Source organism: Stenella coeruleoalba (assembly GCF_951394435.1).
Source record: "Stenella coeruleoalba genome assembly, chromosome: 2".
NCBI lineage: Eukaryota > Metazoa > Chordata > Mammalia > Artiodactyla > Delphinidae > Stenella > Stenella coeruleoalba.
This window is the reverse complement of record NC_137147.1, coordinates 152,885,876-152,898,736: the sequence shown is the minus strand read 5'-3', so window position 1 is coordinate 152,898,736 and position 12,861 is coordinate 152,885,876. Positions and strand designations below refer to the sequence as shown.

The 12,861-nt window shown below is 35.6% G+C and overlaps 2 protein-coding genes across 15 annotated transcripts in view; one reads left to right on the top strand and one right to left on the bottom strand.

The window, feature by feature from the left end:
* Positions 1-12,861, top strand: part of LOC307181738 (uncharacterized protein) — an 817,010-nt gene that overhangs the window by 739,916 nt on the left and 64,233 nt on the right. For 12 of the 13 annotated variants that reach the window (XR_013827019.1, XM_079912525.1, XM_079912522.1 and 9 more), the window contains 2 exons: positions 7,827-7,908; positions 11,190-11,268. The gene's annotated coding sequence lies outside the window, so the exon portion shown is untranslated. Of the gene's footprint in view, positions 1-7,826; positions 7,909-11,189; positions 11,285-12,861 lie in introns of those variants that run through there. The other variant, XM_079912528.1, reaches the window with a different exon arrangement.
* Positions 1-12,861, bottom strand: part of WDR72 (WD repeat domain 72) — a gene marked incomplete at its 5' end in the record, with an annotated part of 189,676 nt that overhangs the window by 122,535 nt on the left and 54,280 nt on the right. For both annotated transcript variants that reach the window (XM_079912516.1, XM_079912517.1), the window contains one exon: positions 11,234-11,436. In XM_079912516.1, the coding sequence (XP_079768642.1) occupies positions 11,234-11,436 (203 nt within the window). The remainder of the gene's footprint in view (positions 1-11,233; positions 11,437-12,861) is intronic.

Below are 12,861 nucleotides of genomic sequence, written 5' to 3'. Positions count from 1 at the left end.
TCAGATGATACAGCAACTGCAGCCCACACCTGGATTTCAGTCACATGAGACTCTGAGCAAAGAACCCAGTGTCATGCCAGATTCCTGGCACAGAAGAAATGGTGATATAATAAGTGTAATTTGTTCTAAACCCTTACATTTGTGGCAATTTGCTACATAGCAACAGAAAACTAAAACACCTTCATCTCAAAGGGTTCAGGTAGAAGAAGCCAGAGTGGTCATTAGTGAGACCACTGGTTCCCAAAAAGAGGCAACCTGGAAGGCAGATGTATACTAAGGAGGGTGATCAGACAGAGAAAAGAAAAATCAGAGCTCCAAGCAAAAGCTAAATCCTATCAACTAATCACAGAAAAGCCAGGGAATTCTGAAATTCTGGGACTATAAAAATATCCAAAACCAACTTTTAGTACACCAGATCCCAAGCTCTGCTGGCAAAGAATCTTCAAGAAGATGGGATGGGGAAGTGAAGAGAGGACAACACAGGAACTCAACCATGAGAGAAATCCGGCAGGTCAAAGTCTGGCTACAGGATCCATCCACAAGTGGATTCAGCTATACTGACACTGAGAGAGCAGAGACAGGAACCAGAAAGTCTCAGTTTCGGCTCTAAACCCAATTTACTGTGTGATTCAATCACGACTGGGCTCCTAAATTCTCCTAAGAAGGGAGAGAACAGATAATATGACCACTTCTGGTTCTAACAGGCTACAATGCTAAAACTAGGAATAAAGGGTCTGATGAACCTGTCTCCCTCCATTACTACATTTTAGGCATCCAGATTATTATTTTAGTTCAAGGAGCAAAAAAGGAAGTAAGACATTTGCTACCAGAGCCTAAATGTAGAGGGCCAAGTTTTGTATAATGAGACCTCTAGTGGGAGCTGGGAAGAAAGTAGTAAAGGTGAGTACAACTTCATATTTTGTAAGCTTTCATAATAGCTATCTAAAAACCAGCAGGTCTCAGACAACATGTGAAGACAAAAAAATAAAACCTAAAATTTTCAGTTATATTTGGATGTGCATGAAGTTAAACACGTGTATAAGAAAGGCCCTGCTGCTCACAGCAGCCTCTTATGACCATTTTTTAAATATCTGATAGGAATAATCATACCTGGACCAAAAGCTTACGCAGCATATTTCAATTTAGGATAAAAGCTGTTTCCAGACTAATATGAGCTTCATAGTATGCAGAAAATTACAAAAGATGTAATTTATGTCATTATTTGTATTTAATGTCATGAATGCCATTTGGGGATACAGAGAACTGGTTGTGCCTTCAGGATGTCACTATTAAAACCCAATTCAGAAAAATGGATGAGCATATTAGCTGGATATATTTTTCAGTAAGTTCAAGCTCTTAGTTTCAATGAATAAAGCTAAAGTTTGTTGTTGTTGTTACCATCTTTATTGGAGTATAATTGTTTTACAATGGTGTGTTAGTTTCTGCTGTATAACAAAGTGAATCAGCTATACATATACATATATAGCCATATCTCCTCCCTCTTGCATCTCCCTCCCACCCTCCCTATCCCACACCTCTAGGTGGTCACAAAGCACCGAGCTAATCTCCCTGTGCTATGTGGCTGCTTCCCACTAACTATTTTACATTTGGTAATGTATATATTTCAGTGCCACTCTCTCACTTCGTCCCAGCTTACCCTTCCCCCTTATGGACAACCTGGAAGAAATGGAAAAATTCTTAGAAAAGTACAAACTTCCAAGACTGAACCAGGAAGAAATAGAAAATATGAACAGACCAATCACAAGCACAGAAATTGAAACTGTGATTAAAAATCTTCCAGCAAACACAAGCCCAAGACCAGATGCTTCACAGGTGAATTCTATCAAACATTTAGAGAAGAGCTAACACCCATTCTTCTCAAACTCTTCCAAAATATAGCAGAGGAAGGAACATTCCCAAACTCATTCTACAAAGCCACCATCACCCTGATACCAGAACCAGACAAAGATGTCACAAAGAAAGAAAACTACAGGCCAATATCACTGATGAACATAGATGCAAAAATCCTCAACAAAATACCAGCAAACAGAATCCAACAGCACATTAAAAGGATCACACACCATGATCAAGTGGGTTTTATCCCAGGAATGCAAGGATTCTTCAATATACGCAAATCAATCAATGTGATACACCATATTCACAAACTGAAGGATAAAAACCATATGATAATCTCAATAGATGCAGAAAAACTTTCAACAAAATTCAACACCGATTTATATTAAAAACTCTCCAGAAAGTGGACATAGAAGGAACCTACCTCAACCATATATGACAAACCCACAGCCAGCATCATTCTCAATGGTGAAAAACTGAAACCATTTCTATTAAGATCAGGAACAAGACAAGGATGTCCACTCTCACTGTTATTCAACATAGTTTTGGAAGTTTTAGTCACAGCAATCAGAGAAGAAAAAGAAATAAAAGGAATCCAAATCACAAAAGAAGAAGTAAAGCTGTCACTGTTTCAGATGACATGATACTATACATAGAGAATCCTAAAGATGCTACCAGATGGCTACTAGATCTAATCAATGAATTTGGTAAAGTAGCAGGATACAAAATTAATGCACAGAAATCTCTTGCATTCCTATACATTAACGACGAAAAATCTGAAAGAGAAATTAAGGAAACAATCCCACTTACCACTGCAACAAAAAGAATAAAATACCTAGGAATAAACCTTCCTAAGGAGACAAAAGACCTGTATGCAGAAAACTGTAAGACACTGATGAAAGAAATTAGAGACAATACAAACAGATGGAGAGATATACCATGTTCTTGGACTGGAAGAATCAACATTGTGAAAATGAATATACTACCCAAAGCAATCTACAGATTCAAAGCTAAAGTCTTCATACATACACTTTGTTTTTACCAACATAGGGGAAATATTCCATGAGAAGAGATGCTTTCTTTTCTGAGAATTGCTTCCTGTTACATTTTTGCATTTGCTGCTCTCTTAGGGCCAGTTTCAACGTAAGTCATTGGTACAGAAGGAGTGCTCCTGTTGGGATTCCTTTAAATGGGTCCAGATGGTACTCTCAGTCTATAAGTGGCATTACCAGCTTTCAAAAAGAAAGGTTTTATTCTCTTTCATTTCTTTCCTGTTATAAGCCACTAACCCTTTTAGTTAACTCAACATCTGAATTTCTATAAACTTCATTTTTTACTCCTCAAAATATCATCCATTGTAGTAGTCATCAAAAATAGGATATAAACAGAAAATATTCCTGATGTCAGACAATGAATTGGTTACCAAGAAAACTCCAATTTTCTGTAAGGAGTAACATTTACCATCATCTTTTAATCAGAACCAGCAATTTGCTCAATAACAGAACATCTAAATCCACTGGAGTGAATTTGTATCCCAGAAGATTTAGACCTCTTTCAGTAAGTTGAATAGGTCCATCTTTAGGTCCTACAAGAACCTGGCCTTAACAAATTTGGCAAGTCACAGGGTTTCTGTTTTTGTTTTGCTTTTAATTACAACTCAGAAAAAAAAAAAAATATGTAGGAAAGAAAAGAAATGAGGGAGAAACAAAAAGTCTCTAAATGGTTATGGTGGGTAATATGGTAGGTACATTATTACATAATATATATTTTCTAAAATATCCCTATAAAATTATTGTGCAAATGGTGTCAAATTTAAAGTCATGCTTTAATAAATTATGCTACTCTGTCCCTAGATTAATCTAAATACAAAATAAAACTGCCTGATATGTTTAACTTTTCGTCATGATTCTAAGATAGAATCCTCACCCACAAGTCAACTTATGACTATAATCAGAATATTTAATTCAAGAGAAAAGTTATAATCCTAGATTCCCATGTTTCTTACAGGATTGACTAATATTGTGGGGGTGGGGAAAAATACTGAGGTAAATCTAGGCTAAATCTAGCGCTAAAGAACAACATAAACATTTATTCAGTGAAAAGATTTACTTTAGAATTAACAGAAGGGATAACATTTTTTGAAACCAACTAAAATCAAAGCAGAACAAACCCTTCTTCTTGAAGAAATGAGAACTTCCTATCAGCAATTATAAAAACAATAACACTGACCTTGAATCAGCCTTACAGGTCTTTGTACACAATTATATTATCAGCTTTATGAATTTTCAGTTGCTATCTCAGCCAAAACACATAAATGCAGAGTTGGTCAGTAATAGGAAGATGGCTACTTTAACAGCTTTCACTGAAAGAGGCATTTGAGAAAGTACACATTCCACCAGCTTTTCCCATGTTAAAAATGACAGCTTTTTCAAATCCTGCTTAGCACACCTTAGACGAAGGCTTAATGACATCTCAAGTAAACAATAAAAATTCAAAATCAAGTCAGTCAAAACTAGAAATAATTTAAATAAATTTTATCTGCAATTTAAATAAACTATATTTCCATCAGTCTGCTGCAAGGTTTTTATACCAGGAAATTTTTTAAATTAAATATTGGAATTCGAAGTAAACTCTGGAAATTTTTTTCTCATCTTGAGTATATAATTTCACTGCCTCTTCTGTATCTTAAATATAACAGCTAGCAACAGCAGAGAAAGCCAGTGAAAAAAGTCCTTGTGTGTGGTTACTGTAATTAAAAGATTCAATATCTATTACCGCCAGCCAGGTATCATAGCAACCCTGTATTGCTGAAAACGCTAGAAAAATCTTCAAAACCAGCAAGACTCTGCTTTAGGGAAATCTTCAACAACACGGGGGACATTACTGGCTGTCAACATCTGTGGGTGTTGCCATGGGCACAGCCACAAAGAACCCTGCCATCTGTACAAAAAGGTACACACACAGAGAAGATGGGAGGACACAGAAGATAAACTGATAAGAGAATCAAAAAGAAGAAATAATTTCACTGGCAGTATACAATAGGCACACAATTTTGAGTCCATGTTTTACACTAATTCTTTTCTATTGTAGCTGGAGAATCCAAATTCAACTTAACTGTAATTGTGACTAAACATGAACCAGGGGGTGGAAATAATATCCTAAAACTCTGCACTTGTACCATTTATCACAAGTCTTAATTTGAAACTCAAAGTGAATTACATTTAAAATAATACTTAAACTTCCACTTATAAACCCTTGATAGTTGTTTATAAATCTACAGAAGAGAAAAGAACAGGTTACCATGAACAAGAACCCAATATTGATTTTTCGGCAGTGCAGTAAGGCATCTCCATTCTATTTGGCTGCTGTCAAAGCCACTCTTTAACAGCTGGAGTCAAATTGCACTATTTACAGAAAGAGCCCTTGTCAAGTGGACCATAAGTAGCCTAACAATACGCTATTCAAATGGCACTTTGCCACACAAATTGCTGACTTGATGAATAACCTATGTCAATGACTAAGGCTAATATAAAAGTTTCATTTTTATGAGAGGTTTTACATTCACACATTAAGTAAGCTTTCTTTGAAGAACTATTAGGCTATATATTTCAGGACTTTGGACGCTGAAAATAATTAAAATCTGTTTAAATACATCAAGGGAACTTGACAACATTAATATGGATCTGGTGTTAACTACATTTGTCACACGAGTCAGAACAGTGCCCTTCTGTTTCTGGCACTCCCCACCGGCACGTGCAGCACAAAGCCGGACTCAGACCAGCCGCGCACCATGAAATAGGAGCATTCTCCTTTTGTGCCTCTGATTTACATGGCCAGCGAATGTTTAGATACAAGCACGGCTTTGAAGTACTGTGAGGAAATTCAGGGTTGCTTCTGTGTGCGTGGCGGACAGCTGGAGTCATTTAATGGTGTGGGGTTCCTACTTTTCATAGTGACTCTGAGACCTCCTGAATTAGTTTTGGAACAAAGCTGTGATATGCTTTTCAGAGTTTTCCTCAACACTGAGGGAAGTTTGTATCAAAAATGCTTAAACTCATGCCACAAAGTAAGAAAAGGGATATCCTTTATAAAACAGCTACAAAAAATTGCGTATTACAGAAATTTTTTTGACTTATAGTAGTTAAAATTACCATATAAAATGCTTATGAGAAATGGTTACACTGTCAAAAACTTGCACCACTTCACATGTGTTTCAAAAAGCAAATTGACTTCTATATTTCTCTATTGTATATTTCTCTATACTATCTCACTAGGACAGGTGATATCATTTAGGCACTAAGTTTTGAGTTGGGATTCACTAAATCAAAATACTTAAAACAAAAATCTTAATCCAATGTTAACAGAGAGAAATTTCTATATTTTCATGAAGGGCTGGCATGTCTAATAATAAAAATCTGTTTTCTTTTAAAATTATATAAAATTGATGCAAAATATTGTCTACATTAGAAACAATAGGCATATGCTGTTTATTACATTAAAAAGAATACTGAAAATTAACTACTAATCAAAAATGTGAAAATTATCATTCTATATTCAGGATTTATCCCTATATAACTCAATTGTTTTCAAATAAATATTATTTGTTCTTTTTGTAATAATTCAATTTTGATAATATAGATAGTTTAATGAAAACTGAGTTAATCTGCAACATGCAATATTGCCACAGTGAATTATTATTTCATATTGATACATGTAAATTTGCAGGTGAAATTTTCAAATTGCACAATTAAGAAACTACTCTAGTTCCATTTTGGTTATGTTTTTGTTTCATAAAATGTAAAAGAACTAATGTTGCATTCCAATAAAGTAATATGTAGTAGTGGGATCTGATTTTCTATTGGTGGCCTACCAGTACACCATCTGTGTTTTACAAGAGGTAGCAGGATAAAGCTCTAATAAGATTTTTCAGCAAATGGCACCAAACAGGCATAACTCTAAGGTCAACTAAAGGTTAAAAAAATACAAACATATTTCTAGAAAGCGCAACTGGAACGTAAATAAATGTAAATGCATTATTTATAATCAATTTTATATATTTAGATAATGATGCATGTATAAGTGCTTTATTTAAAGAAAATTTCATTTTAAAACATGTTGCTTGGATTAGGAAGCATAATGTACACATTTGTTTTCCACAAAGGGCAGATTTTCAAACACATCAATTTCATGAATGCTGTCAGGAAACAGACTTGATACAAGGGCTTTTGGATTACATTCCTCATAGTGCAGAAGTTGGGATAAGTTGCTTTATTAAAAATTTAGATATCTAGGGAGGGGGTAGGTATTGGCTATTTTGCTAGTTCCTCCAAGTACCTCATGATTTCCAAGTCTAGAGAGGACTGACTAGATCAGAAATTGGCAAATAATGGCCAGCGAGTATCAAATGTGGTCCACTGCTTGTTTTTGTAAATAAAGTTTTATCAAAACACAACCACACTCATTTGTTTAAGTATGGTCTGTGGTGGCTTCTGTACTCCAACAGCAGAAATGAATGGTTGCAACAGCAAAAATACGGCCTGCAAAGCCTAAAATATTTACCATCTGGTCCTTTACAAAAAAGTTTGCTTATCCCTGGTCTAGTTCAACATTTGTCCAACATAAATAAAATGCAAACTGCATGTGTAATTTTAAACTGCCTAGTAGCCATATTGAAAAACATAGAAAGAAACAGGTTCAATTGGTTTTAATAATATATTTTATTTAAGCCTATATATCCAAAACATCATTTTAACATGTGCTGTTAGCCAAATTTCAAGTGCTCCATAGCCATTTATGGTTAATGGCTGCCATATTAAACCATGTAACTCTAAAAAAGCAACCAGGGGGAGCTGTTGGGGACCCATTCTACAGAAAATCAGGTTATTTTTTTAAAAGGCATTTCCAGAACATTACAATGGGTCTAAATTATGGCAGTTAAAATAATCCTGTTTATTTTTTTACTCATTTTACAGACAAGAAGTGTGGAAAAAGAATTTAAAACCAACCAACAGAATAATAGAGAAAAAAGACCTTCCCTCGTTAAAATCTGATGAGGTAATGAAGAGTTCTGCCATGTAAAGATGATTTTAGTAAGGTTGTTTATTTTCTACTTTGAAGCTAAATTCCTCCCACTGCAATTTAAACAGTTTTTATCTTGTTTTATCCTCAGCAGAATCTGAGAAAAGCAGTTCCCCATCACTAATATGATATTGTATTCCTTTAAATCCTTTAAGACTCTGGTCCTCTCCTACCCCAAAGATTTTTCTTTGCCTAGCTGCACAAATTCAACTCCTTTGGCCTTTCTAATTGGACCCGTTTTTTAAATGTTTTATTGTATTTGTTGTTCTCTTTAAAACCTTCTCCTAAATCTATATGCACTCTTCAAATGCAAGAAGGAAAAGTGGACACAGCATCCTAGTAAATGCAAAGTATTGCCAAACACAAAGAGCTCACCACACAGATATTACATGCTATTCTTCCTTTTAAACAGTTCATGCTACCATTCGAAAATATTTCACTTGTCTCTCACTGAAGTCCATACCAAAAAATTCTGAAACACAGAGTAACCCTACATTGTTCCAAATTTTACAGGCTTATTGTCCCTCATTTTTCCCAGCTCTGAAATAAGTGTGATTCCTCTTCTATAAATCTGATTTTTTTTCTTATGAAAACTAATGAAGCATTTTACTATATTAACAAAAAGGAGAATGGAGAATTTATAAGCATTCTTGAAATTTTATGCTTATCAAATTCATAAATAAAAGATTAAGATAAAACAATCTTAAAGGCTTAAGTCTAAGACGATGAGAAGAAGATATGCAGTACATAATTGGAGAAGATATAACTTAGGAGAAGCACAAATAAAAATAGCTCTACTCAACAGTAAGCTCAATAATAAGAGAAATAAAGTACATAGAACAAAGGAGGTGATAGTCTTGTCTAATTCAATTCTCCACCTCTGTAGAGAGTAAAAGTTGGAAATTGCAGTCATCTAAGGTAAAGGACAGCAGCTAGGAAATGAAGTTGGAATCAGCCTAAGAGTAGGAAAACAAGACCCCGGCATTTTATTGCCTCCTGGAGTCAAGAAAGAAACAAAATTATATAAAGAAAATGAAATCTATATATACTATTATCACTACCTAAAGGGTAGCTCTGAGGTCCTGCAAGAAACAGCAGTCAGTTTACCTTCTGGGAATTAAGCTAGTAAAATAGGTACTTGATGAATGAGATTTGCTCTTGCAGACCTTAGGCATATGACATGCACGAGTCAAGAGACATATCTAAGTTCTCATCCACTATTCTAGCATATAATTTCCACTATAAAATACAAATTCTATTGTGAAAGAAAAGCAACAAAGCCGCATTAAGATGGGAATGCTTGGCAGTCAGCTGGGCTCACTCACTGGGCTTTATTTACCCCAACTTTAAAATATGTAATAGAAGTGTGGTTCTGTCTCCCACTTTAGGAGACTAAGACCCTATCACTTTCAACTTCAGTTGTGAATGTTAAAAAATTTCATCATATTGATATAATTGTCCTTATAAAACATGACTTCCTGAGAATTCCCTGGTGGTCCAGTGGTTAGGACTCCGAGCTTCCACTGCAGGGGCCACAGATTGGAATCTAAGGTCCCACATGCCACACAGCATAGCCAAAAGAAAAAAAAAAAACATGACTTCTTCTTTCAAGTTAAGAACATGAAAAACAGATTTGGAAAATCCAAAAACAATTAGACTAAATGAGAAAAGGAAAGAAAGGGGAAAAAAAGCTGCAGCCTAATCACTGGTTTTAACATCTGCAGGAGAAAGCATAAACAAAAGTAGCTGGCCTAAAGAGAGAAATCCAAAATTTAGAAATTTTTCAATGTATATCAGCCTTGACCAAGGGAGATAGTACCCCATGGACTGAAAGCACAGACTGCATTATCTTCTTAGAGCTCAGTGAATGAATACCCTGGGGCTCTGACCCCATGCCCATCAAGGAATCCTCTGCTAAAATTCCACCTGCCCGCTCTCCCTCATGCCCTGTAGCTTTGCTACTGTGAGACTGTGCTGAGCAATGAACTGCCATCATATTTATCATTATACATTAAAGAATTGTCATTCTAGTTTAAATATTCATTTCTTGGGTGTTTGGTTAGTATGACTCAGTTCTCAAAAGGTTGACAAACTCTGGCCTCACTGATAAAATCGAAATCTAGTCTTTAAACCGAAAAAGCTGAGGCTCATACGCTGGTGCCCTCACCTCCACCCCCGCTGCAGCTTTGAGGCAGAGCTTAGCAGCCAACTGGCCTTACTTAAAAAATGACACACCCTTTTGCCTCTAACTACATACATATACATGAGATAAAATAAAGTCTTATTTAAAGTCCTTATTAATGTTACTTTGAGTCTTCATAATATCATTAAAATAACGGAAAATGTTAACAACATAAAAATCAGCTAAAATTTGACTTAGAAACCCCACTTCTGGAAATATATCCCATTAAATAACACTAAGTATTAAAAAAAAACTTTCGGTTCATAGTTGTGTTAGTCTTAAACTGAAGCATAAAAAACAATCCATATATTAAGCCATAGGAAAATAATTCATATCAGTCTAGTATATACACAGTATAGAGCATGATGCAGCCATTAAAAAGAAATAGACATTATTATGAAAATATGTTTACATAAAAAATACTACATTATATATATGCGTATAAATGCCACAGTTGCAACCTGAGGAGGGGATATCTTGGAGGTGTAGATGAGAGAAGAATGGAAGAATCCCTTAAAGAAATCAGATTAAATTGCTATGTCATGTTTAGAACTGAAAAATAATCAAACTCATGCAAATTTCTGTGACACAGGTTAACGTGGCTTGAGAAAATGAATGTAAACTCCATCATTGTGTGTTAACTGAGGCCTCGAATCCTAAAGAGCTAGTGACCCTAGAGATGCTGAGTATACCAAAAGAATTGCCCAAACAACGATCCAGTTTTTCTGATGGTTTTGGGTTTATTTGTAATCAGCATTTTAAAAAGAGGTCAAATACCCAAGTGAAAAAAAAATTGATCCCGACCACAGAATATAATTTTCCCCCCTTTTCATTGAAAACCATCTAGAATTCAAGGATTAATATAAAACTGGCTCAATCTTGATAAGCCAGGACCTGTCTTATCAAAAAAGAATGCTGTAGTCATTCAAAACTAATAATCACTCAAAAAGTTATCCTGATTCACCCAAGATCGCTTGGTAGGTACGCCTGGTAGATGTGATCATCTCTGAGTTCTTATCTTTGTACTGATATTTAATGGCCACATATTTATGAAAGCACTTTACTTCTTACTCAGGGTTGATAATGTTCTTCGTGAGCAGCAGCTTGATTTGAACTTACCTTACATGAAGACTCCACCTGCAGACCAGGGCAAGGTATTGGCCCAAACTGGTAGGAGCTGGGGGACCTCTGTTCTACACTTTTGTGCTTACGTGTCTCTGAGGCAACTGGAAGTACAGATTCAGGCTTTAGAAGCTGTGAATCATCACAACAATTAAGAATAATCCTTGCTCTTTCTCCCGTTTCATGTCTTTCCAAAGTGCCTGGAAAACAAGATTAGAAATAAAAATTTGTGCAAAATATTTACCCCCAAATAATGAAAAGCAGAAACCACTTGTAACACAAAATCACAATTCTTTAAGTTATCATGCCTTACTATCTCCTTGCAACCAAAAAACAGCCTGGAGCTTTCTCTAAATTATTCAAATCATCATATTACAAAGGCTGAAATTATAGACTTGAAAAGCTCATCTTCCTCTTTGTGCTTTTTCGTCCACTGAAATCAACAGGGCATTCAATAGTCGTTAACAGTAAAATCTCATTATACAGTATGCAAGTGATCGATAACAAACAACTATGGAATATTTTAGTGCTGTCCCCTAGCGTTCCAACTCACAAACAACAGAGAATCCACAGTGCTTTGCTTAGGTTCCCAACCTTAAAATGTTTCTATTGGTAATACAGCATTTATGTGAATAGGGGAAATAAGAACAGAGATGCCCAAGTACCCTCAGCTTCAGGAATTCAGGCCACTCTAGGGTTTTGTTGCTGGTGGTGGTATTGCTGATATTGTTGCTGTTATATATTTTGGCTTTTATTTCTTATTTTATTCGGAGAGAAAAACATTATTTTGCCCTCTTCTCTGCCATTCTTGCAGTTTCAGAATTTCAAAGTACTGGCAATTTCAATTTACAGTTAAAAGGAACAAGTATGAAATAGAGCAAAAGTATCAGAAAACAATTCACAGAGAGTGTTTTATAAAATACAATGTTATGACACTCAGTGGAATCTTGGTAAGGCATCTCCCTGTGAACTGCTTTCCCTAGTCCCCTAGAGGGCATATTTCTGGCAAGTTATACCACACCACAGCAGCTCCGCTACCATCCAGTGACCACAGCTATAACCTCTCCAGCAAGGTCAGGATCTTAGCCCTGGGGTTGGGGAGGTCTCTTCCTTGGGCAGCTATCTCAGCTCTAGGGTAATGGCTGCTCCTTAAATCTGCTATTCCTATACTCTTTAGTTTTCTTTAGTTCTTATTAACCTGTCCCTCCCACTGAAATTCTTTATGGTGGTTACTAATTTTTTAATGTTAAATGATCTCTATTCAAATTACTATGTCATTTCTCTCTCCTGATTCTATCCTGATTAATATTAATATATCACAGTAAATCACTTCTGATGCAGAATGTTCCTTTAAATATATTCCTGGAATTATGGAATTTACATGACTTCAGAGATATACTTAAATTGTTAGAGAGGGTCAATAGCAAGAACAGTAGTCCTAATGTAAATAGTAACCTAGGCAGCAGGGCAGACCCCAAGGAGGTCCAACACAGGATGCCTTTTTCAACTCTAATAAGCTGCCTTTGGCAAGAGACAGAATAGTCACTACTGCCTGATATTAACGAAATATCAGAAACTGAAGGCTTACAAAACTGCTTAATTCAACTTCTAATTTCAGGGGATCT